Here is a 26,856-nt window from a genome sequence, read left to right as displayed (position 1 = left end):
AAAATACCAGAATGTGTGAATGTATTTGGCAAAACAAAAGCCAAGTTCTATTTTTTACACTGCAGCAATTAGGGATTATGGGTAACTTCTTGGTTGATTATGGGTGTACTTTCTATTTATAATGTTTGAGGTGTAAAAGTCCACGACAGCGACGAGGGACCAGGTGTGAATTTACAGAATAGAGTAATTATGATGATCTGGAATCAGCCTTGATTCTACACAAATCTGTCCTGAACAGCAACAGAGTCGTCTGATGATGGAATCCTGAAACACCCACTGACCCCAGGTAATAACCACTGACCCCAGATAAGAATGACTGATTCCAGAATTACTGACCCCAGGTAATAACCATTGACTCCAGGTAAGAACAGCTGTTTCTCTCAACTGTCATGTTCAATATTTTGAATGTGTGTATTTGCATTAAGGTCACCCCATCTTCAACAGAAATCTGTCCTGAGCGGCCTAGTCACACACAGCTCCTGGTGATGTGTGTGAATATGCACTGCAGTGAATCACCACACAGCTCCTGTGTGTGTGTGTGTGTGTGAGTGTCTGTGTGTGTTCTCTGTACCTATTCAGTTACATTTCTCTTTTTACTTTTTATTAGCTACCTGTTCAGCAGGTTGGGTATAAAAAGGTATGAATATGAACATCATTATTGAGTCCTGTTGATATTTCCATAAGGGATTCATTAATGCAGTTGTAATGATGTGGGTTGTAGTATCATTAGAGCTGTTTTATCTGTCAGTGGAAATCACAGTTCTGACTCTGTTTATTCATCCTTGTCATCGTGTTCAAACTCAGCAAAGCCCAAAGCTCCCTGGTGTAGATTAGACCTTCCATCTGGTTATGAAGGACAGAGACAGAGACACTAACACTGCCAATGCATCAGATTAATATGATTCTTTATTCCATGTGCATGATGATCAGAGTTCAGTAGTGCAGGAGTTTGTGTTTACTGCAGTGATCTCAGTCTCTATAGTGCTGTTTAATCTCCAGCATTTCTGACCTCAGATCAGACAGCAGCAGAACCAGCTGCACCTGTGCTGTGTTGCTGCTCTGCTACTGGAAACTTCACAGGTGAGAGGAGAGTGTAGTTGCACAATAACCACCACTAGATGGCAGTATTCATATTTCATTCCCTCTAGGGAAGTAACATCACTAAATGTAACTCATATGACATTATATACAGATGTGCACAGAACAGGTGATACATACATACCCAATTTGCAAATAATCAAAAAAGAAAACTAAATTAATTATTTTAATGTACATAGCCAAATATCACTGTTGCAATGTGTATACAGTATTCATTGTCTTCCAACAATGGCCACCAAATGACCCTCGAAATGAAATAAGTTCTAAAAAGGAGATCCAGCAGAAATGTCGACAGCATTTATTGAACTGATATTTTGATGTGTTTGTGGCAGCAGTGTAGAAACACAGACCTGGATAACAAACCATCATTGTGTAATAAATGATATAAAATCAGCAATAATTTCAGAGGATTCTAAACACAGAATATCAGAAATTCAATCCAGAGATCCAGAAGTATCCAGAAGATGATGCCTCACAGAACAGAACAGATTCACTGCAGTGGTGATATTTTAATGTGCTTGTGGTAGCAGTGTAGAAACACGTAAATGGACAACACAGCAAAACCATTATCAAAATGCCTGCATGCAACAATTCTGCAACATAGAAACACTGGCATAGAGTAATAAATGGCAAAACACCAGCAACTATTTTAGAGGATATTCAACATATCAGACATTTCTTAACTAAATTAAAGTAGCCAGAAGACGATGCCTCACAGGTCAGATATCAGATTGACTGCAGTTACTGTGTGAGTGACTCATGACTGAACCCCACATGTCTCCATCCATCTCTGCATGTGGGCTCTTGTTCAGACAGAGACAGTTTCTGCTCTAACTGGGCTGCTCTACTGACACAGAGGCCTTCACTGTTACAATACTCAGAGGAGAGAGTTTACAGCCATTACCCAGGTATGGAAACATTCTCTTAGTGAAAGTGTGTGTGAGAGTGTGTAGGTGTGTGTTATTATCAGGGTCAGAGAATGACAGCTCTCCTCTGTCCCAGTCCAGCTGCACTCTGATCCTCTGGATTTTCTGCTTCACCTTGAGGAGAGTGGAGGGCTGTGGTGTAGCATATGCTCTATATTTACCATCATTATAACACACACAACACTCTCCACTCACATCACCAACATATAGTCCCTTCCTCTGGGCCGACTCTGCCTTCACACCCACATCCCACCATGTGTTCTCTCCAACCTCCACATCCCAGCAGTGAGTCCCTGAGTTAAAGCCCTCAGATCCCAGGACACTGGCATAGTGATCAACTCTCTCTGGGTTATCAGGAAGATGCTGCTCTTCATCACCACGTCTCACACTGGTCAGATCCTCAGACAGGATGAGTTGTGGGTTTGCAGTGTTGGGATCCAGAGTCACAGGAGCTGCAGAGAGGAACGAGAATGGTCTGAGTGAAAAGAGAACACACACACACACACACACACACACACACATACACACACAAACCAACAACAACTAAATAATAGTGTGTCTGAGTGTGTGTGTGTGTGTGTGAGAGAGTGTGTGTGTGTGTGGTGTGAGTACTTGTATGTGTAAGAGAGTGTGTGTGTGTGTGTATGTGTGTGTGTGTGTGTATGAGTATGATTGTGAGTGTAACTGTGTAAGTGTATGTGTGTGTCTGTGTGTGCACACATGTTTGGTGTACAAAATGTCTGTGCTTGTGTGGTACAGGGTATTTTGTGTGTGTGCTTGTGTGTTTGTGTTTCACTCACTGTACTGAACAGTCTCCTCCTGCATCTTCTCCCAGACTCTGAACTTCAGGTTGCCCAGGTGCTTTGCCACATTGATCAGAGCTCCTGAAACCCTCTCTGGATCCTGCAGTGTGCACTGGGCTCTGGAATAACATTCAGGAGTCAGTGCTGCTGTGGGTTCGGGTTCAGAACCACAGAGAAGAGAGAGTATGGAGGCAAATCACTCACCTTTCCACTGTGCTCTTGTAGTTCTGGAAAGTAACAAATAAGAGAATATGGTAAACATTTATGCAATTTATGTCTTTTTTGGAAACCAATAATTTTCCAGGAAAGCACACCCCTTCCCTTAATACACACATGCACACACACACATGCACACACACACACACACACTCACACACAGCTTGTCTGTTTCCTTCGCATGATATGTCCATCCCTGTTTCATTACAGACTGAACATTTCCCCACATGGTATCTATCACAGACACACACAACACCAGCAACAACTCATGAAGATCACTGATACAAACATGGCAGAACACTATCACACCTCTTGACAGTGGATGCTTCTTACCTGTAGAAAAGTCACATCATCAGGTCCCATCTTCTCCTCTATGGCTCTGATTGTGTCTGAAAGAGATGAGATCTCTTTGCTCATCTTCTCAATCTCCCTCTTCATCATCTGACTCTTCTGCTCCTCTTCCTCCCTCAGTGCAGCTATCCTGGCTGCCTCTTCATCTCGTAGAAACTGGTGAAGCTTCTTAAACTCCTCCTTGATCTGCTTCTCTGTGTGCTGGAGCTGAGTCTGGATAAAACCAATTCATGTCAATTATTTAGCAGACGCTTGAAAGCAAAGTGACTCTCTGTTGTGCAGAATGCAACCCAAGCAACAGTAGGACAGCAGCAGCCGTAGAGAACAAGCACAACAACTCCATCTCCATCTGACTGGAATACAGGAAGTGCTTTTAAGCAGGTCAAAGTGCAATGTGACAAAGGTTAAATGTAGAGCATCACTGAGGAGAATTTATTTTTAAAGGAGCTGGCCCCTAAACACATCAGACCATCATCAGCACCAGTATAAGGGAGATATACAGTATGCATGTTTTGGTGCTGTTTGACAACTTTGGTTCAGCGTTAATGTTGTAGAGTTCCATCCTGGAGCTAGGGCTGGGATAAACAATTATTTTTTAAACGTTTAATCTACAGTAGCGATTATTTTTTCGATGTATCAATTAATCTAACGATTAATTTTTTCGATTCGATTCTCGATTATCTCCCCATTAATTGACTAATAGCAATTTATACATGTTGATTTACATATCTGAATGAAAAAAACATGAATTCCTTAACATTGCAATATATGTTTATTGCTCTTAAAATTCCAAAATAAAAGACTATACAAGTGCAAAGTAATGCATTCTTAGTCAGAGGTACAGTGGGCATTACTTCAAATTGGTCAGCTTCCCTCGCGGTCCGCACGCGGGATCACGCAGCATCACGCGACTTTAATTTGTATTTTTCCAGTGACGCTGCAACGACGCTGCAACAACCCAAACAACCGGCAGATGTCTCTTGTGAGCAGGGTGTCTTGTAAAAAGAAATGGAGCCTGGAAAACCCTACACAGACTTCACTACAGACTTTAGCAGACTGGTTTAGAAATAATTTAATAGCCAGAAATATGCCTGCCCTGCCCTAATAAAGAAATATTTGGTTAACTGCGAGTGAATCCCGTTTGCAGCCGTATAAGAAACGCAGGACGAATGAAACATGCCGGTTTTCTCCGAGTGCAACGATGATAGACAGACATCATTTGGACAAAATATAGAGCATATTAACCTCCGTTGCTCAGCCAAATGCCTTCCTGTTACGTCCTGTTATCACGGAGTTACAGGCGATAAACGATTTTTGATGGTCACAAGTTTACTTCATTAGCGGTTTATTGTTTTGATTATTAAAGAGTGTTTTTCATTTAAAGGTTTGACTTCGTGCTTATTCAGTAGAGCATTTAGTGCTCTCCCCAATCCCAGACGTTCACATTGCATGTTTGTTTGTAATGGATGCAACCGCGAGATACGCACTTGACGGCAATGAGTTGTCAACAGACATGAACCAAGACATATAGCCCAGCAGCAATCTATCTCAAATAACACATACTTGAAGTACCATTCATGATATGTTGTCAAATATTGAAGTTGTGGGAAGTTTACATAATTTAAGCTGTAGGATGTTTCGTTATAGGTACTCAATGGTGCTATTTCACACGCATTATGCATTTCACACCCTATAGCGACCCCCACTCACCGGGGCTAAGTGAAGCCTACAAATGGAATGTTCAAGTAATAACACAATCCAATGTGTGTCTCAATTGTCCCCCGCTGACCACCTCACACATTTCTCTAGATTTTGCAACGACCTTACATGACACAATGCCATAAAATATACCAGTTTTTAGGACACAGAATAATGTTTGTAATGATACCAGTTACGTTTAACAGTAACATAAGTGTAATGAGCTATTCATTGTCGAAGGTGCATGGTGAAGTGAAATTCTTACTTTGGAAAACAAATATTTGCCGATATCATTGGATGGGGGATACTTGTTTATTTTTACGTAGCCTACAATGGCCAGTTCAGACAAAGCCGAAATTGCTCCTTTTGAAACAATGAGTGAGCAGGCCGCGCATTTATATGGTTATATTGCTTGACTTAAATCCCAGAGAGGCTACCGCACCCCACAGTGATGGGCCTAGCGGTCTTACGCGTTCAGTGTGGGGTATAAACAAGCTGAGAATTTAGCGGTGTCACATCTGCCTGTCACAGACATGGGGAGCTCTTTGAAGCTTGGGATAATATGGTACAGTTACTACAGTAACAGTATTTTATTTTACTTCTTATGGAATATTTTTTTTTCACTTTTATAATGGCTTTGTTATGCTGTTGGAACAAATAGTAGTTGATTATAAAGGCATTGACTGATGATAGTGGATATAACGTGTTATCCCGAGGCCTTTGCAAGTCAGCATCTCCGACGGTAGTTTACCCTATTAAAAATATACGTTTTCGATGTCCCAAACGGAGAGCCCTACTTTATTGTTTTTAACGATCTCTATACTACTCACCAAAATGTAGCCATGGGAACATGATGAAGTATCCAACTGTCGTGTGTTAAATTATTGTGATTACGAGCCAGTGGTTTTCAAACATTATGCGTGACTCTGACATCTAACGAAATGCAACAGGCTCATATCGTCCTCGCATTCGCAAAATGAGGACATACATGAGACTGCTCAGATAATAACAGGTGTACCTCCAGTTTTGCACGGTTTTAGTCAAGTTATAGGCCGGTTTTAGTCAAGTTATAGGCCTGTTTACCTTTAAAGGTCCTGCATTCTGCATTTTGCAATGAGCAGTGCTTTCCCTTTTGAATTGGAAATGCTCTGTGTCATGGTGTGTGTGTGTGTGTGTGTGTGTGTGTGTGTGTGTGTGTGTGTTTCTATGAATTGTTAATCCAGCCCTGCCCCCAACAACTCACCTTTCCACCTCTCCATCTCTGGCCTATTGTCCAGGAGGAGGAGGGGCCTGAGGCCTGGACAAAGTCATCAACAGAGTCATAGCACTGAAGGGAGAGGCAACTGGCATGTGATCTCCCCACGGGCCAATGGATGTACAAGTTTTCTCCTGTGCCTACGAAATTTAATCCAGTGTTTTGTCAAGTTGCAAATTGCTATTTGTTTTAACGAATTTTTATGATAGTATGAAGTACTTTTTGTATAGGCTACTATTGTCACGAATCGTCCAGAACCTTCCAGATCCTGAGCCGGGTTTTCCTGTACCTACCTGGCTGGCGCCACTTTTAAGGTGCTCCATTCCCAGGTGGTCAACTCCATGCCATGTTTTGCTGCTGACCTACTGTATCTCCTGTCTCCCTGCTCTGCTGCTCAGCACACCTGTGTCTGATTACTTAATCAGGCACAGTATTTAGGCTGGGCTCTTGGAATCCTTCAGTGCCAAGTTATCTTGCTATGTCATCTGGATGTTACTGCTGCTCTGCTACGCTTTCCCTGTGGAATTACGTTTTTACCTTTTTTGACTGAACTTTGTTACTGAACTTTGGACTGATCTCTGACCACGATTTTGGATTACTGTTTTTTGATTGTTTGCCCTGGACCTTGTGTGTTGTGCTCCCTCATTGACTTTCAATTGTGCTCTGCCATTGCCTGCTGTTTGCTTGAAGCGGTTCTTGTTTTCCACTGAACATTAAAGGGACACCAGGCAATGCTTTCGTGTTAATTAATCATCTTCGTAAGTCGATATATGGTTAAATGACTCATTACGGGGCGAATGAAGGCTCTCTCGCCCGCCCCTACTGCCTGTAGGAAGAATATCCCACTTGCAAGTTCGGTGTATCCTACCCGCCGACCGAAGCAGGATCAGTTTACAGCACAGAGGCAGGCTAACGAAACGCTAGAGATTGTTGCAAACGTGTGTATAATGGCAGAGCCGGCGAAGAAGCAGTGAAAACCCTTGACGGAAGACGCAAAGAAAAGGAAAAGAGCTTCAGACCGAGCGAGGGGGAGTTTCGTAGAGAAAAAGCATCAGGCTTGCCTGGTGTCCCTTTAAATCACAGTTTAACCCGTTACCATTTTTGCTTGTGTCCTACTTCGGGGTCCAACCAGTACCTCTGGCCTACTGGCCATAACAACTATCTTAATTGCTTTATACTCAATACTTGACCAATGGCTATTGCATCTGTCTATTGCAAGTGAGAATGTGGCAGGTGATCTACTGTATAGACTTCATAAAATAAAATAAACAGATTGCTAATGGCCTACAAGCTGATCTGGGGTGCGTTTCCCATACAACTACGGAGGTTAGCTTTTTACTAACGTGGTACGATGCATCGTTCAACTAACCAACATGTAAGTTACGACTGTTTCCCAAAACGGTCGTACTTACATAGTACTTTGTAAGTTTGGACCATGATAGTTTCCAAACTTCAGTAGTCTGGACTAAGGTGGTTAATGACGTTTAGTAGCACGGGAACGGGCACACCTGTACATAACAGAGACTTAATGATGGACTACCTTAGTTTAATCCGTGAAATCTGTTTTTCTCAGGGTCCTCAAGTTAATTCATTGGTTCATATAGACCAGGGGTGGGCAAACTTTTTGGCTCAAGGGCCACATTGGGTTTTGAAAATTGGCCGGCGGGCCGCACAACAACCCCAACCCCCCCCCCTTGTTTTAAATTAGATTTGTTTTAAAATATGAATTGCTTAAAAATACTGCTAATTTTATGCTGTTTAACAAATTTATAAATTGTGCACTGTCGCTTTAAGACAGTCGCTTTAATTCACGTTTATTTCTCAATGATCTTCTGCCTGCTCCGCTATGGCTAGTGCTGTACCTACGGCTGGGCCCTCTCACAGTTTTTAAATGGTCAGTAGTGGGAACTACTGTTGCCTTCATGATTTCCTTTTAAAACTTTCTTATAAGAAGGCGATATCAATTATCAACAATCACAAGCCAGCTGGAACCTGCGGCTCTCTCTCCCTCTCGTGAGTGCAGACGCGTTCCCAATTAAATGGATTGCATAATGTTCACGTTAGATCTGCTGCAAAGGAGATAACTAAGAGTTAACTTAGTTTAACATGATGTTATCTCTATTTAACATGATGTTTTGACATTGACATTGTAAACGTTATCTAAGGAGAGTGAAAAGCAGTTTGCAGTAAAGCTAACCAACGTCGTCTCTATCGCAGGAAAAAAATAGCGAGCAGCCTGATAACTAAATGAAATGCTTGGCGGGCCGGATGAAAGTGCTTGGCGGGGCCGCAGTTTGCCCACCCCTGATATAGACTGACCTTGTAAATTAACCACTGCTTTGAATTAACGTTTAACACGTGTCATTTAAATGCGCTGTCAATTCTGTGGCGCAGTGCGTTAAGGCCGGCTGATGACAGCCGTCATTGCGCAGCAGTTATCAGTCCTCTGTCCAAGAGTTCGAATCTGGGTTAAGCGTATGTAGCTTTTGGGAGACGCACCCCTGATGTCTGATGTGTGATCAGTGGAATATGGGGAGGGAAGTGGCAGTGTTTTTTTGCGCGTCTGCAGAAGTCAGCCAAATATGAATGTAATTTTGCGGCATAAAGCAGATGTATTTGTTTATTGTACAGAAAAATAAAAATGACATGTCAAGCAGTCAATTGACTACATTGCAGTCAAGAAGTAGGGCAAATTAATTTAAGCCTCTATTGCGTAGCCTGTTAAAAATGTCGCTAGATGGTATTAAATCGCCAACAACATTGTTTTCTGCAGAAGCCTACCCAAGGCTACAGATTAATTCTGAACAGTTATTTCTCTACTGGCTCAATTATCAAAAAGGTGCTTTCTCTTCGTCCTCTGCAAATGAAGCAGGTAGTTCTGTATAGAGACGTTAGAATGAATTAGCGTTTGCGATTGACAACGTTGTGATAAGTAGGCTATAACACTAACTTTGCAAAGTTAACTTGAATGCATACATTTTGAACAAAGTTGTGTAGGCTACACCGCGCCAGTTGTAGTCTGCATGAACAGTTCTTGCACAAGACACTGTTTTGATTTGCGTAGTTGCGTTACCCCCAAAACTGACAATAACGTAGACAGCAAATTAAGATATTTGTTCATTTTGTGGAGCGGCACCAGTAGGCTATCAAAAGCAGATTTCGATTTTCGTTACCACTGTGTAGCCAAGCCTTAAGCCATCCCCAAGTAGCCTAAATTGAGGTAATGTTTAATTATGCATGATTTATTTTGTTATTGAATTCTTAGGCTAGGATTCCTCTCGGCAACAATTATGTTTTTTCAGAAGGGGCGGCAGGCAGGCTACTGACAGAGCGATGTAGAGTGGCAGAAAGTGGTACTAAAGTTTAACGCCGCGTAATGCGCGACTGAAGTGGCCATTTGAAAGTAATGCCCACTGTAGCATTCAATAAAGTTCCGTATTGTATAGGTATATATACGTTCATGACGGAACCCTCGCAATTGTAACACTAACAAAGTTAAAAGGTTGCTGATGTGTGGATGCAATTCATAACATAGTTAGTTCAAATAACCGTTCGTACTTCTCCTTGGGACAAGCACTTTTGAGTGGAAAACACTTATCCATTTACATCGGGATTTTGCAAACATTCAGTGTCAGAGTCAATAAAATGAGCCCTGCATGAGTAACGAAACTGACAAGCAGCTGTAAGTAAACATGCTAAACTCAACATCCAAACAGTATTCTAACGTTAGCTTTGAGATACTGCTTGATTGCATAACTTAACTTAGTTTAGTCTCCTCAATGTAGGCCTTACTATGTTGTGATAAGACCTTAACAGAATTGACTTTAATGCAGCAGTTTTGAACAAATTTGTGCAGCATGGTCACGATGCTAAGCGGATTTAATAGCAATTTAGCCCACCGTGTTCTATGCAATGCTTTTATGTGGCAACAACAATCCTTCAACAATCGTGAATATTTTGTTATGCACATGCAGAGGAGGGGCAGCGGGCTCATTACGAGAGAGAGCGGTCGGGGCAAAGAAAGGCTGCGTGCGTAAAAAGCGCAGCTCAATGAAAGGATTTTATCTTATCTTTAATTTCAATAGTACAACATAGAACATCAATGTATGGCGGCCGGTTTTGATTTCGTGGCACCCCACCACAGATTAGTCAATGTATGGGAATCACTAAAGGTGCAAAATGAAAAATATTTGGCGGCACGCATTATGCTTGACGAATTGACGTACATATTTTGCGTCAACGTATTTTTTGCGTCAATGTCATTGATTACGTTGACGCGTTGTCCCAGCCCTACCTGGAGCACTAAAGTACATGGCTGCTGTTAGTGGGGATGACTGGTGTATTTATCTGTCCAATGGCCATTGGAATGGAATTTCAGGATGTTGCAAAATCAGGACAAATGATGGACATTTCACTTTGCCAGTGTTGTTATGTGTTTGGGTATATGGAATGGCTACCAATGAAAACTCAAATAGTTCCCAACACACAGTTGTTTGTTAATGGGCTGCCTAGGTCTGGAAAGTGAGACCTAAGTCATCTTGTGAATACAACCATCACACTTTTACCTATTTGGACCAAGGCTCTAATGATAAAATTAAGCAATAAGCCCCGAGAGTCCGTAGGTTACACTGATTCTACAACAGCTCTGGGGCGTTGTTAGGCACGATGCGCTAGCAGAGAATCAGTAGAATCAGTGTAACCTACGGACACGAGTGGCTTATTGCTTTTCTAAAACTGTTACTATAAATACCTGGCAAAGTTTCATAAAGTAAAGGCACAGCAACTAGAAATATAACAAGTTATTCCTAGATAATCATTCTTCCGCCAAGAAATATATTTCCTCTATCTGAATGGTTGGCAAGCAACGTCGAGACGCAGCTACTATCAAGTTATGGTAGCGCAGTAATATAGAACGAAATGCGGTCAAGGTTTATGTTTATGCTGGATTTTACAATGGCGTCGAATGCAATTCAGCCAATCACAATCAAGGACCGGAACTATCAGTTTTAGAAGGAAGTGATAGAACATGCCAAAGTGAAGCCATGTGATTGTGTTTGTAAAGGAACAGGCATATAAATGGGTCTGAACTGGGCTCTTCAGGGTGAATACAGTGCTGTGGTGCTTCTTGCTTTTGGTATCTAGACCAAGAACCTTTTAGACTCAAGAAACTATTTCAGACTCAAGGGGAAAAAAACCTTAGCATAACTGATACACTATTACTACACTATAAAATACACTATTATTATAGTGTCTGGACTCACCTTTATGTGTGTTGCTGTTTGATCACAGGTCACTTTAGCCTCCTCAAAGGTCTTCAGTTTCTTCTGTAAGGGCTGCAGTTTGACCTTGAGCTCCTCCTGGAATAAATAACAGACTTCACTGCAGACTGCAGCATCTAGTCCTCCTGTTACAGTTTGTATTCCTCTCCAAGTGGATCAGGTGATATAATGACATAATGAAAAGGGAAAAAAAACGTACCTTGCGGTCAAGCGCTGCTTCATCAATAGGGTGGAACTTATGGCCAGTGTGTTTTTTGGAGTCTCGACACACCAGACACACAGGCTGTTTATCATCCAGACAGAAGAGCTTGAGTTTCTCACTGTGCAGACTGCAGAGCACCTCAGACCCTGCTGAAGCTCTCTGACCTCTCTCCTGTAAGAAGGTCTCACACAGGTTCCTTAACGCCATGTTAGGAGGGTAAATCGTTTTTGAGCACTTTCTCCTGCAGTAGGGACATTCTCTGGATCCTTTACTCTCCCAGAACTGCTGCAGACAGGCTTTACAGATGCTGTGTGCACATGTTAAAATGACAGGATCCTTGTAGATGTCACAGCACACATGGCAGGTGAGATCCTCCTCCAGTTTAGAAGCCATTTTGTCTCTGCAGTAAAGTCTCCTGTTTGTTGTCCTCAGTCTGGTTCACCAGCTTCACTTTCACTTTCAGCAGTCAGAGCAGACGTGTCACAAACTCAGATTCTTCTCTGTTTTGAACACACTTTCATCCAAACGACTTTCAGACTCACCTTTGGTTTGAACTAAAATAGTTGTCCAGGAGTGAAGAGAGGGTTCTAGTAAAGGTATCCCACAGGAGAGCGTCTAGTGAATGACAGAGAATCAACTTGTTGCACAACTTCACTTCCTGCTCCTGTGCCAGTGAGTCAGAGGGAGGGAATATGGGAAAGAAGGATTATGATTGGTTAGCCTTAGTTGCCTGACGAGTTATTCTATCTCTGCTGCCACTAACCAGTTTTTTTGTTTGTGTATTTGTTAGTTGTAAAGGAATTATTATTATCATTGTATAAAACACCTGTGTAAACAGATATATAAATCACCTCTGTAAGCAAAAATATTATACTGAGTTTCAAGGACACAGAATTCGAGTTGGGACACACAGGAAAAGGCCTCCCTTCTTCGTGTGCGTCTGTGCGTGGGTTTTGAGGAAATCAAGCTGAAGGAGAGTGCCAGAAGGAGTGTCTGGCATCCTGTTTTTTGTGTGCATCTGTACAATAAAAGATAACTTTTTGGGCTGCAGGATCAGAGACTGATGGTGAGGGGTTTCAAACTTTTCACTAGCACTCTCTCCTCGTGGCGCCAAGAGTTTGTGAGCAAACCAATACTACGTGTTGTGGTTCTTGTGTCTAATATGTTGAGGTAAATTCCATGACATTACTTGGTCCTTCGAGCCGGATCCCAAGACACCCAAGATCCTGGGACTGATCGTCGGAAGTTGAAGACTGTGCACAGCCCGCGGTCCGGGACCGTGGAAAGCCCAGTACGGTGAATTCCGTGCTGGCCAACCGACGGCGACCAGGCCCTGGACTGGATTGACGGGATCCGAATAGCAACAGAGCAGAACCATAACAGCGTGAGTAAAAACTAGTCTGGGACTATGTTTGAAAGGGAAAGATCGCATTAAGTTGCTCTTCTCTGTATACAGTACTGTTAAAATAGGCCTAACGATAAACTAAGTAGCTACTACAGGGGGGTTCGAGTCCCACCTGAGTTTATCGGGAGAGTACTACAGGGGGTTCGAGTCCCGCCTAAAAGTCTCTCCAAGAAAGGGAAAGTTTTGAATGTGTTTGAATGTGAGTGAATGAGGGGATTATCTGTAAGTTAAAACGAACAACAGAATCTGTGTGAACACCCAGAGAAGGCCGGGTACAGGTTAACACCTGTATCTAGAAGCTTGCCTTCTAGATTTGTTGTTTGCCCATTTGAGGACGATACAGTATAACCCCCTATTTGTAAAAATGGGTAATACCCAAGACAAAGAAAATGCTTTGAAAGGCGATGCCAAATTTATGTCCAAAATTCACCCAGGAATTGAAAATTGGCTAACACGATGGAAAGATAAGTTCGAATTTGAAGGCAAATTAACAGTTCCTGGCTGTTCGAAATTGTTACGCGACATAATGATGCACCACTCAAAAAAGAAAAAGGGTATAAAAACACAGCACCAAAAAGAAATTGATGCAGCTAAAATATGGTTGGAGGAAGCAAGAAAGCGCGAAAATAAAATAAAAGAACGAAAAAAATGTACCGTAGCGTATGTAAAAGAAGAAGACAATATGCCTTGCACCTCACCACCTCCTTACAACGGACCACAACCACAAGCAGCTGTGGGTAATGCCTCCGTGGCCACACCGTCGCCCGCTGTGGCTCCACAGAGCCTGTATCCCTCGCTGAGACGAGGACGGTCTCTAGATAGAGAAGCCCCAAAAACACGGTCACGGCGCACTAAAGACAACCCGATGTGGGATTGGTCCCCTAGGATGGACGGAGGGGTGGGAAAAGTATTAAGTGAAGAAAAAACACCAGCCGCTGCACATACACATCTGTATGATGATGACGTCGATGATTTTGATTATGATGACAAAACGCCAAGCTGGCCTCCACAGCCGCCTAAAATAAACGCGTTCCCAATGGTAGAATTACCTAATCCAACATTTAGGCCAGGCGAACAAGAAAGTGCTGACAACCGTCGAATAATGCATGTCTACAGGACATGGACCCAAGAGGACGTGAAGAAGGCAATTGAGGGAGTAGCCTCTCACAAAGCACAGATCGACGAATTCTGCGACGAAATGAAAAATATAATACTTGTGTACCACCTGAATGGTTTCGAGGTCGAAAGGATGTTCCGCTGTAAAATGGGCTCCGATTGGAGCCGTGTAAAAGACAGTTTTGTAGCCCATACAGGTGTGGTACAGCATATGCCCCCGGTTCCATGGAACTAAATCAACAAGTTCAGAACTTAGAGGATAAATGTAGACTAGTGTTCAAAAAACATTGCGATTACACCAAAATATATGCCACAATACAAAAAGATAATGAGGACGTTTGGGAGTTTAGAGACAGATTTGAAAAAGTGTTTAAAGCCTATAGTGGTTTAAAAACAGATACTGAAGACAATAAGAAAATTTATGAACAACAATTAAAACAAGCATTGCTCCAGAGTTTCAGGCCAGAGATAAAAGGTTGGATAGAAAAACATTTTGTCTCCTTTAGGACAGCAGCTATGCCAGAGTTTATGGAACAAGCTAAACACGCAGAGAAGACAGCACAAAACAAGAAGAAAGAGAAGGAAAAGAAAGAATCAGGGAAATTGGTAGAAGCATTTGTAACGGCAGTGCAAGGAACAGGAGGACAAACAGGCAGAGGCCGAGGCAGAGGCCGAGGCAATAGCAGAGGAAGAGGAGGACAGGGAGAAAATAAGCCAGGACGTAGAGATTATGAGAATGAGGGTGATGATAGTAACAAGTGTTACAAGTGTGGGGGTCGAGGGCATTGGGCCCGAGACTGCCCCAGTGAGGATAAGAAAGAACAAAAATATGATCAGGATCAATATGACAATTGACTAGGAAATGGAGAAGGGGAAGAGCTAGAAATATGTGAAGAATTTCTAGACTTGACCAGAGAAAGTGATACATATTAATGGCAAACCTGTAATCTTTTTATGTGATACTGGAGCATGCAGAACTGTAATGAAAGACATAGATGGCCTGCAAAAAACAGATCAAGCTATTCTCGTAAAATCAGCCAACAGTCATGTGCAAAAACAATATTTCAGTGAGCCTGTGGCTGTCAAGCTGACAGAAACAGGAAGCACTGTTTTCGCCCCTGTAGTCATGGCCCCTGGCTGTCCCTACAACCTGTTAGGACGAGATTTAATGGTAAAATTAAAATTAGCCATCTATCCAAATCTACAGGGGGGTATGGAGGCTAGGACATGTGATGAAATTGACATACACTTAGTCGAGGGGAGAAATACGCCGTATTACGTCTGGGCCCTAGAGCCTTCGCACCAGGACCCAGGAAAAACAATAGAGACGATAGTGCAAAAGGTTAAGGAAAGAATTAACCCACTGGCTAGCCTGGTACCCCCTGACGAATTAAGAATTGACCTGAGACGCAAACCTACACCTGGGCCAGACCCAGAGTATGACAAACTAGTGCATAAACTAGGACCTACTAGAGTGACTTTGACTTATTTGTGTTGGTTGGACAGAGAATCTTTTTGTCAAGCAGTTCTGCCACCGCCCGCGCAGAGACTGATGTGTTGGGAACTGAAACCCCACATGCAGCTGTCCACTAGCCCAAATGAAAAACAGTCACGTCTAGACAAACATGTGAACTTTGTAACACAAATACAAGATTGGAGAACTGAAACTCAAGATGTTGAAAAAAGCACCACCACTGGTTGGAGGCGCACCAGTCTAAATTATGTGGTGACTTTTACACCAACAGTAATACTACATGACAAAACAGAGACATGATTGATGGTTTTGACAGAGGCTGAGGATCAAGCGCTAAAAATAATTCCGTCAAGCTTATGGTCAAAAGGACCTACGGACGTGGGTCTGATTAAAGACATAGAGCCCGTGCGAATTAGAGCAAAAACAGGTTATTATCCATGCCAAAAACAATATCCCCTTAAACCTGACGCAGAAGCGGGGATAAAACCTGTGATAGCAGAAATGATTAAAGCTGGGGTTATTGTGCCATGCCCTAAGTCACCGTGTAATACGCCGATATTTCCTGTCAAGAAAGCGGCCCCATCTACTGGTTGGCGCATGGTACAAGACCTCCGAGCCGTAAACAATGCAGTAATAGCCCGCGCTCCAAATGTGCCTGATCCCCATACTCTGTTGAACCAATTAAATCCAGAAGCTAAAGTATTTTCAGTATTAGATCTGTCAAACGCGTTTTACTCAATCCCTGTCCATAAAGACAGTCAACATTGGTTCGCATTCACATTTGAAGGGAAACGTTACACATTTACACGCCTAAGCCAAGGGTATTGTGAGTCGCCTACAATATTTTCCGAAGCAATACATAACTGCTTGGCAAAGTTTATCCCGCCCTGCGGAAGTCAAATTTTGGCTTATGTTGATGATCTGCTCATAGCAGGAATTAACGAAGAAAAATGCAAAATTGATACACTGGCACTTCTAAAATATTTGCACAAAACCGGACATAAAGTGAGCAAAGACAAATTGCAATTGTGGCGCTCTGAAGTAAAGTATTTAGGACACACACTGACAAAGGATGGCAGACATGTGCATTCTAGCCGTAAAAAAGCAATATTAGAAGCACCAAAACCGATGACAAAGAAGCAAATGATGTCATTTTTAGGGCTCTGCAACTATTGTCGAATGTGGGTCCCAAGCTATGCCGAAAAGACGCGCCCCTTACAAGCATTAAAGGAGAAGTTCGGTGTGAAATTGACCTTAGCTGTACTGAAAGATGTTGCCGAGTACTTACATGTGTCCAATAGGCACCTTCGCTCACCCCCTAGCATTCCGAATTATGACGTTTTTAGCCGAGTAGCTATGGGGGGCATAGCGTAGCCTATGCAGCTAAATCGCTATTTTTACACAATTAAAAAGGTTCCAAGACCCTCAGAAGTCTACCAATGCAGTGTGGAGTTACTTGTAACTTTTTTAATGGTGTAAAAGTAGCGATTTAGTTGCATAGGCTACGCTATGCCCCCACAGCTACTCGGCTAAAAACGGCGTAATTCGGAATGCTAGGGGGTGAGCGAAGGTGCCTATTGGACACATGTAAGTACTCGGCAACATCTTTCAGTACAGCTAAGGTCAATTTCACACCGAACTTCTCCTTTAATCTTTGACGAGCCTATGGCTGCGCACGATAAACTAAAATGGACTAAAGAGGCTGAAACTGCGTTTGAAAACATAAAACAATTAATTGCTGGATCCACTGTTTTAGCGCTGCCTGATTACACTAAGCCGTTCACACAAATGGTCGATACAAAAAATGGTTTCATGACTTCTGTTTTGACGCAGCAGTGGGGAGCAAAAAATAGACCAGTGGCATTTTACAGTTCACGACTGGATCCGGTGGCGAGAGCAACTCCTGTGTGTGTGCAGGCTGTACTCGCCACAGCAATGGCAGTACAAGTGTCAGCTGAAGTCGTGCTTTTTCACCCACTGACTGTGAAAGTGCCACATGCTGTCTCTCTACTGCTGTTACAAACCAACATGACATTCTTATCTCCCGCAAGACACCTCTCGTGTATGACAGTGTTGTTATCGCAACCACACATCACCATAGAGCGCTGCACTGTCCTAAACCCATCCACTCTGTTGCCAACAGCTGAGGATGGGGTGGAGCATAAGTGTTTGGAGATTACACAAACGAACATGAAACCTAGAGCTGATTTAACTGATCAACCGCTGAAAAAAGGTGAAATAATTTTCATTGACGGATCGGCCGTAAAAGATAAATGTGGTGTAAATAAAGCAGCCTATGCAGTGACTACCCTAACTACAAAAATAGAGGCAAAACGTTTGCCCACTTCATACTCTGCACAAGCAGCTGAATTGACAGCCCTAACCAGAGCATGTGAGCTTTTTGCAAAAAAGGAAGTAACAATTTACACAGACAGTCAATATGCTTTTGCTGCGTCTCACATTTTTTGTGTACATTGGAAAAGACGTGGCTACAAAACCTCTGGAAAACCAGTAAAACATAAAGACTTACTTCTGAAATTATATGACGCTCTTCAATTACCAAAAAAGCTTGCCATTTGTAAATGTGAAGCGCATACTAACAAAACTGATACTGTTTCAAGAGGAAATGCCCTGGCAGATGAATGTGCAAAGGAAGCCACAGGCGTGTTCCTCTTGCAAACGGAAACTGACGAAATCCTACAGACACGACAGCAGCAAGCGTCTGTTAAAGAGAGAGACCTATGGAAGAAACATGGGTGCTACCTAAAAGACAATATCTACGTCGGTCCAAATGGCAAACCAGTATTACCTAAATCTATGTATAAATGGGCAAGTTTAGTGACACATGGTCGTTGCCACGTGTCATCGGGCGGAATGTGTACAGTTTTACGTGAATTTTATACTACATTTGGTTTTACTACCTACTCAAAAAACTTTTGCCACCAGTGTATAATCTGCATTAAACATAATTCACAGGGACATGCGAGACCAAAGAGAGGACAATTCCCTTCACCCCCACATCCGTTTCATACAATACACATGGATTTTATCCAGTTGAACAAAGTTCATAACCTAGAATATGTGTTGGTGGTGATAGATGTGTTCTCTAAGTGGGTCGAGCTATTCCCATGTCGCACGCCTGATGCTGCTGCCGTAGCCAAAGCACTCTGTAGGCGGATTATCCCAAGCCATGGAGTGCCCAGACTAATTCGAAGTGATAACGGAACACATTTTGTTAATGAGGTAATTGACAAAATTGGTGAACATTTTGGTATTGACCTAAAAAGACACTCTGCTTATCACCCGGAATCTGCGGGTTTAGTGGAACGAAATAACGGGACGATTAAATCGAAATTAAGAAAAACAATGGCTGAGACGGGATGGCAGTGGCCAGATTGTCTAGACATTGTACAATTAAGTATGAGAACAACACCTAATGCTGCCACACAGCTATCCCCGTTTGAAATGCTGTATGGCAGACCTTACACCATTCCTGATTTCTCTTGTAGTAAATCTACGCCTGATGATGATGAAGGAGTAGTGGGACAGTTGATCAAGACTCTGTCGTCTAAGAAATGTGTAGACACGAATACTGTTCCCTCTCTCTCTCTCTCTCCACAGGACCCTAAAGTGAAACCAGGAGACTGGGTGTTCATCAAAGTCATAAAGCGGAAATCTTGGGCGGAACCTCGTTGGCAGGGGCCACACTAGGTTATTCTAGCCACTCCTACTGCAGTGAAGGTACGCGGCCGAACCTCTTGGACACACATCTCGCATTGTAAGGTGCGGGACATTCCAGCTGCAGAGTCAACCGCTGTGGAGAGGAAATCTGACTACAAAGGGGTCTAGAGGTATAGAATCTAGTCGTCTCAACGTCAGTGTTTTTACAGAGCCTCCACGGTTTAGTGACGATGCCTGGGGGTCACGGGCCTTTGATGTGGAGGTTGGTCCTCGGAGGGGTTTTTGCCCTCACCTTATTGAGACTGTTGCTACAAGGACTGAACAATGACTTTTTCGTGAGAGACAAAGGAAGCCGATACAGAAGATGGAAGAGATGGGTTTTGTCTGAAGATCTGCATACCTACAACATAACACATGTGTATCATTTGAATTCATGGTATCGCTATGCTCAAATGTTAGCTGATTTGAATAATGTGTCTGACTGTTATGTATGTTCCATGATGCCAATATCTGCTTCTCATCCCCGTTTAACAGTCGCCAAAATCTCTCATAGACAGAGTGTGTGTGTAGGTGAGCGGACGTCTATCGAACAAGATGTTTTTAGCATTTATAATACATCCCACATAACAATTCATGACAATGGCACTTCTTCTATCAGTAAACCCTGTGCAGTGACACACCCTTTGAAGTACCTAAATTCTAACGTAACATTGACCCCTTATGCCACTGTTAGACCTAAAACAATATTCCCGCTGTGTTTCTTCAGAAATGGTTCAGTGCCTGTGGGGAGTTTGCCTCTCTACAGGTGTCGTCAGACAGCGGTTCCTGTGGAAACGTGCGTGATGCAAGGTCAAAAGAAAAGTAGAATTTTTGATGCAGGTGGTGATATCTGTCCATGGCCCAACCCTAGAAATAAGACCAGGTGCAGGTGTTGGAGTGACTATCTTATACCTAGTCCTGATGGTACGACCCCATTAGACGGTATCTATTGGATGTGTGGCCACAAAGTCTACCTAAATCTTCCACCCAAGTGGGTAGGAATTTGTGCTCCGGTGCGTCTGACTGACCACACTTACATTATAACTCAGACTACCCACCACCGCCGTAGCCGCAGATTTGTAGTAGATGTGAAACCACATGATCCTATTTGGGGAAAGGATGTCCCTGATGAACATAAGTTGTGGTCTGCTAGTCATAAAATAAGGTTAAGTCTGTTCCCCTGGGTAGGGGTTGGAAAGTTACTGTTAAGAATGGAAACACAAGAATACAGAATTGGATTGTTTGTAAATTCATCTATCAAAGTAAATGAGAAACAAAACGTTGAAATGTCTGCTATGCGTTTAATGTTGATACAAAATAGATTGGTGCTTGACCTAATGGCAGCTGCAGAAGGAGGTGTTTGTGCAATGCTGAATGATACATGCTGTACATACATTCCGGATGAGGCGAACAGTCATGATGTTACTGAAGCTTTGCACCAAATGAAAAATGTACAACAAGCAATGATTACTGATACGGTTAACCAAGGATGGGATCCTCTTTCATGGTTTAGGTCCGGTACCTGGCTGCAGATAATTTAGAAAATATGTGCTCCTATACTTGCTGTATTAATCTTGTTCTGTGTATTCACAACATGTGTATTACCTTGTTTTCGCCATCTTATAACCAAGACTGTAACTGCTAATATGAATGCTTTGCTTTTGCAAGAAGAGGCATGTAGGCTCCTCGCTGAGGGCAACAGTGAAGTGTAATGATTAATTGATTAACCTCATGATCAGCAATGAAGTTGTTACAGAAAACCTGTATTGGAGATGTTACAATGGAACAGATGATTGTGATAGTTACCAATGATAAACAGGAGGGAAATGTAAAGGAATTATTATTATCATTGTATAAAACACCTGTGTAAACAGATATATAAATCACCTCTGTAAGCAAAAATATTATACTGAGTTTCAAGGACACAGAATTCGAGTTGGGACACACAGGAAAAGGCCTCCCTTCTTCGTGTGCGTCTGTGCGTGGGTTTTGAGGAAATCAAGCTGAAGGAGAGTGCCAGAAGGAGTGTCTGGCATCCTGTTTTTTGTGTGCATCTGTACAATAAAAGATAACTTTTTGGGCTGCAGGATCAGAGACTGATGGTGAGGGGTTTCAAACTTTTCACTAGCACTCTCTCCTCGTGGCGCCAAGAGTTTGTGAGCAAACCAATACTACGTGTTGTGGTTCTTGTGTCTAATATGTTGAGGTAAATTCCATGACATTAGTTTTTAAATTGCACACACAAGGTTTGAATTAATTATGTATCTCTTCTGATCTTATTCTTAAGTTCTGTATAACTATGCAATAGGAAGTAGGCAATGTGGTTATACTTGGACTTTCATCCAAAGCGACTTACTGTACATCATTAGCAGACTTGTCACTCCCAGACTCAGATAGTTCTCTTTCACACTTTATCCAGGTGACTTTCAGGTCCAGGTTTCCCTCATTACTTCTAAAAAACTGTGTTAAAGAAGGTTCTAGAAAAAGTATCCCATATGAGGGTGTCTAGTGGAGGGAAAAAAATCAACCTGTCACTTAACTTCACTTCCTGCCCCTACATGAGTCAGCCAGAGGGAGGGACTGTGGTAAAAAAGGATTCTGATTGGCCGGCCGTAGTTGCCAGACCAGTTCCCAGGTATCTGCAGCCACCAATGGAGTTCAGTTCAAAGTTCCAGTTGTGGGTGTGAACAGAACCTGCTGCAGACACAGGGACTGACCCCAGATCAGTGGAGTACACACACAGATTCCCCACACATACTTTGATCCGGAAATTCAGGTTCAAAAGAAGGCAGGCAGACAGGGCATTCAATGTGTGGTCTGCAGAAATGACTATCCTACCTGATGAAACAAATAGGCTGCTTGAATACATGGACATATTCAGATTTAGTTTGCGCTCAAAAAATATTTCAATTTAATGAGTGTTCACTCAATGTGTCTGTATGTCATGCATAATCACACCATTGTGTGTTAATTATTAAACTGAAGTTATAAATATATGCAGTACACACATACACAGTTATGGTCTTCTCTCTTAATCTGATTTTACAGTAATCAACACTATGCACTGTTGTATGAATGTGGTCAGCAGTTGTAGTTATTTCTGTAACTTACATGAAATTATCTCTAGTAGAGAGTGTGATTACAAAGGGGAGTGGAATGACACAGGAATCTACCAAATCCTGTCCATCCCTCCCTCCATCTTTCTCTTATTGTCTGTGTCTGTGTTGGTGGTGTGTGTCCCTGTGGTTTCTTTGTGAGAGGGGGATCATAGAGATGTGGAGTAGATGTTCCCACTGAACTGGGAATGCCCTCCATCCATCATCCATCCATCGATCCATCCATCCATCCACCAGGCCTTCCATGTAGCTACTGTAGATATCATGTGATGTTGAGTGTTGGTGTGTTCCCACATAATGCCCTCCATCATCCATCATCCATCCCTCCATCCATGTCGCTGGTGCGTCGGGGTCCTGTTAGCCCAGGCTGGACTTATTTTCTATAATTACCGGCGGACAATACATTATCCCTTACAGACCTCGGAACATTGAGAAGGCCCATTCATGTGAATGGAACTTACTGCAGCACTCTGAAGAGCCATGTAATAACTATTTATACAAATCCATGACTTTACTCATGAAGTATTATGATACTACCTTATAAGCCTTTACAACTTGATGTTTCAGGTTTTGACCTCTTGACCATGGCAATGAAAACAGCTTCATAAAGTTAGGGTTATAACATATTTATGTTGTGTGAGTGCAGTCACAACTATTTGTGAATGGTTATCAGTGTTGGGAGTAATGCGTTACAAAAGTAATGTAATTACTGTAATATATTGCTGTTTGCGGTAACGCGGTAATGTAAGGCATTACAAAAAAAATATTGGGTAATATTTACTCGGTACAAACTTCAGTAACGCGCGTTACAATGCAGTTTAACCCAAAATTAAGCGCTTGTTTTGTTTTAATACATATTCGCAAACACCACGCGAGAACAACAGAGGAGAAAAAATCCGCGCAAAATAGTAGAACAGTTATCTCCTGATACTGGTTGAATATGACTGTGGCTGCAGCAGACTCGCAGGCGAACTATTTGCTGGATGGACATAAGCCTACGCTCATTATTTTCAGCTTGTCAGAGACAAGGCTATGAAGAACATAATAGTTAGTGCACTTTGTGTGCGAAACCGAAAGATCTCTCAGCTCGCGAAATAGCACAAGTAAATTAATGAAACATCTAAAGTAGTGCCACGCTAATCTTTTTGATTCTTGATAAAACACAAACTATGCTGTTGTGCATGTCAGCTTTGTGCTGTGAACTTGAATTGAAGAGAATAAAGGGATAGAAATGCAGAAAAAGATTGTGTAGCCTGGCAGTGCCACCGCTCCCACCACGCGCATCACGCACTTTGCGTTGGGCACCAAAGGACAGGGGGGGCACCCAAATGTAACCAATGAATAGCAGCAAACTGCGTTTCACTCTTCATCAATAACGTTTACAATGTCAAAATGCACTAACACGATGTTACATGCAAGTTTGATACCTTTTGGGTTCTCTCAATCACCACGTAGTACTAGAATTGATGGGTCTTCAATCATTCGTTTTCCAAGCACTTAGGCTACATGAAGCACATGATATGCTGAGTCGACTGAAACGCATTCCATTCAGATAGCTAGGTGGATACCAGGCTCATAATTCACTTGTACTCACAAAACGAAATGTGAAGCAACATGTCATTTCATACTTCAATTTACAAAGCAATGAAGGTTGCTTAAAACAACTTAACATTGTGCATATTATTGTTAATATTGTGCTATCAATGTAACTCAAACAAATAAGGCTTGTAAACAAGAGCTGGCAAAAGGGCATTATGACAACGTAAAGATCAATGCTCTTAAAGTGACAGGGCACCATTTATAAGTAAAACAGCATTTCTTCAGAAATTAATGTTTAAAAATACACAGTAATGGTCTGTACACTGCAAAAAATGAAATCTAACCAAGTGTTATTAATCTTATATTAAGATTAAAAAATCTATTTGGTATTGTTTTTAGTATGAAAAGACTTACCTAGCGCCCTCTCAAAAGAACATTTTGACTTAATTTAAGAAGATTTTGACTTATTTTAAGGAGTCTTATCAAGACAAATTTGCTCAACGCACTGGCAGCCAAATTTGCTTGTTTTTAGGACACATTTGCTTAACGCACTGGCAGCCAAATTTGCTTGTTTTCAGGATGAGATGTCTTAAAATAAGTCAAACTTTTTTTAAATTAAGTCAAATGTTTTCACAAGGAAGCGCTAGGTAAGTCTCTTTATACTGAAAACAATACCAACTAGTTTTTTTTATCTTGATATAAGATTAATAACACTTGGTGAGATTTTGTTAGATAAGCAGTTTTTGCAGTGTAAATAATAGGCCTTTTATTTTACTTTAGGTGTTTGAGTTATCATTTAAATGTCACTCACTCAAAGCCACTCACTTAGGGCACCGAAATGGCCAGCAGGCCACCATCTTGACATGTCTTTATTAAAGGAACCGTATGTAAAAAATGTATTTCAATTAATCATAAAATTGCCCTGATATGTCACTAGACATTAAGAAATCATGTTCATTTCAAATACTTATATCACTGACAACAGTAGTCTGGCCAGGATATTGTCATTTAAAAAGTGAAGTTGCAGCCCTCAACTGATGTTGATATTGTCATGTTGTGTTTTGGCCTAATGCGCCACCCTCCACCTATCTACTAATCACAAAGTCAGTAGTGTTTCGTCATCCGGTTGCCAACTCTGCCAGTCAGAGGGGAGGGGAAGGGGATACACCACTCTACAGTAATTTGAAAGTGATTGTAGTACCCGTTTTGGCCACAATCTTACATACAGTTCCTTTAAGCTTTGATTTACAATATAGTAGGCTCTCTATTGATTTTAATGAGTAGGCCTAGGCCTTAAAGTTACAGTATTTCTATCACAATTTACCAGACTTTGACCTTTTGTCGGTTTTTAACAAAATTGATGATTGTTCCTTGTATTGCATTATGAGCACTGCGCCTATTGCATTCTACTGTTGCCTTAAGCCTAGCTCAGTCATTATGCTATACCACATCTCCCTCCATTGGAAGAGCAAGCTGCATTGAGCGTAATAAATTGCATTTAGAATGGCAAATCCATATTTCTAGATATTTTGGTGAAAGTAACTTAAAAGTAATGCAACAGTAGTGTAATGCCTTACAATTCAGAGACAGTAATATTATAATGTAACAAATTACTTTGAAATGACAGTAATAAGTAATGCATAGTACATTACGATTTTGAAGTAACTTGCCCAACACTGATGGTTATAGACTTAATAGGCGTAATGGTCATAGGCTTAAATGTTAGTCAAAAGTTTACATTAAAGCAGGAGTCTCAAACACCCGGCCCGCGTCCGGCCCAATTCCGGCCCGCGACGTATGTCAAAATAATAATGTAATCCGGCCCTTGAGACTATTTTTAATTGCGACAAACAACGATACTGATTAAAATAGACGATAGTTCCAAGTACGGTGACAAATCTCATTTGTACTCTGCTCCACTATGTGCTACACATCCAGAGCTTCATTCAAACCCAAAATCGCTGCGCAAAGTTTTCAGGAAGGCTACACGCGAGAAACACAAAGACGTGCATTTGTAATGACGCGGAAGCGATGCAGGCCATAGTGTTGCATAAATTGAAGCAGAAATTAAGCGGAAATAGGCCTACACCAAATGTTGAAAAACGTTTACGTGTGATGAAGTCTTAGGTAGGCTATGTTATTCACCTATTCTAAATCTGAAGGAGAATATCCTTTTGGAGATTATGATCCATCGTCTATTGAATGGAGGTGCGTCTGCGTGTAGCCTATACGACGGTGTCCACTAAGCATACCATGCTTATTTCGACCCTCTGTCCAACATAGCTTGGAGGTTGCAATGGTAATCGTGATGATAGTGTCCGTAATGGACGTGATACAGACAGCAGGGCTAGCAGGGGCGTTTAGACTTTAAGGACAACCTGGGCTTAGCCCGGCTGGACCGGATGTAACTGTAATTACCTGAGGATTTTATTTACATATATACAGTACATAAAAGGTGTTATTATAGTAGACAACAGACTACATTAGACTGCCCAAATTATTTATTATTGAATTACTAGGCACATACACATTTAAGTGTGAGGTTGCATGTAATGTATCATTAAGCAAATGTTCTGCACCTCCTTCTGTTGATCTCCCTTCTCTCTATCACCTGACTGCTCTTTTGTTGTTTGATCTATGCCAGAAATCTACCAAAAA

At 41.9% G+C, this 26,856-nt stretch overlaps 1 protein-coding gene across 1 annotated transcript; it reads right to left on the bottom strand.

Moving 5' to 3' along the window:
• Positions 1-767: 767 nt before the first annotated feature.
• On the bottom strand, positions 768-12,465 carry LOC143100196 (zinc-binding protein A33-like). The gene is given in 6 exon segments (XM_076263166.1): positions 768-2,476; positions 2,825-2,946; positions 3,032-3,104; positions 3,307-3,607; positions 11,609-11,704; positions 11,826-12,465. Coding segments are annotated over 6 exon segments (1,536 nt in total). The 5' UTR covers positions 12,222-12,465; the 3' UTR covers positions 768-1,928.
• Positions 12,466-26,856: the final 14,391 nt, after the last annotated feature.

Source organism: Alosa pseudoharengus, unplaced genomic scaffold, assembly GCF_046254945.1.
Source record: "Alosa pseudoharengus isolate Yale_2024_CS ecotype anadromous, Long Island Sound unplaced genomic scaffold, YU_APseudo_1.1 YU_APseudo_1.1_scf_3, whole genome shotgun sequence".
Taxonomy (NCBI): domain Eukaryota; kingdom Metazoa; phylum Chordata; class Actinopteri; order Clupeiformes; family Clupeidae; genus Alosa; species Alosa pseudoharengus.
This window is presented reverse-complemented; position numbering and strand designations above follow the sequence as displayed.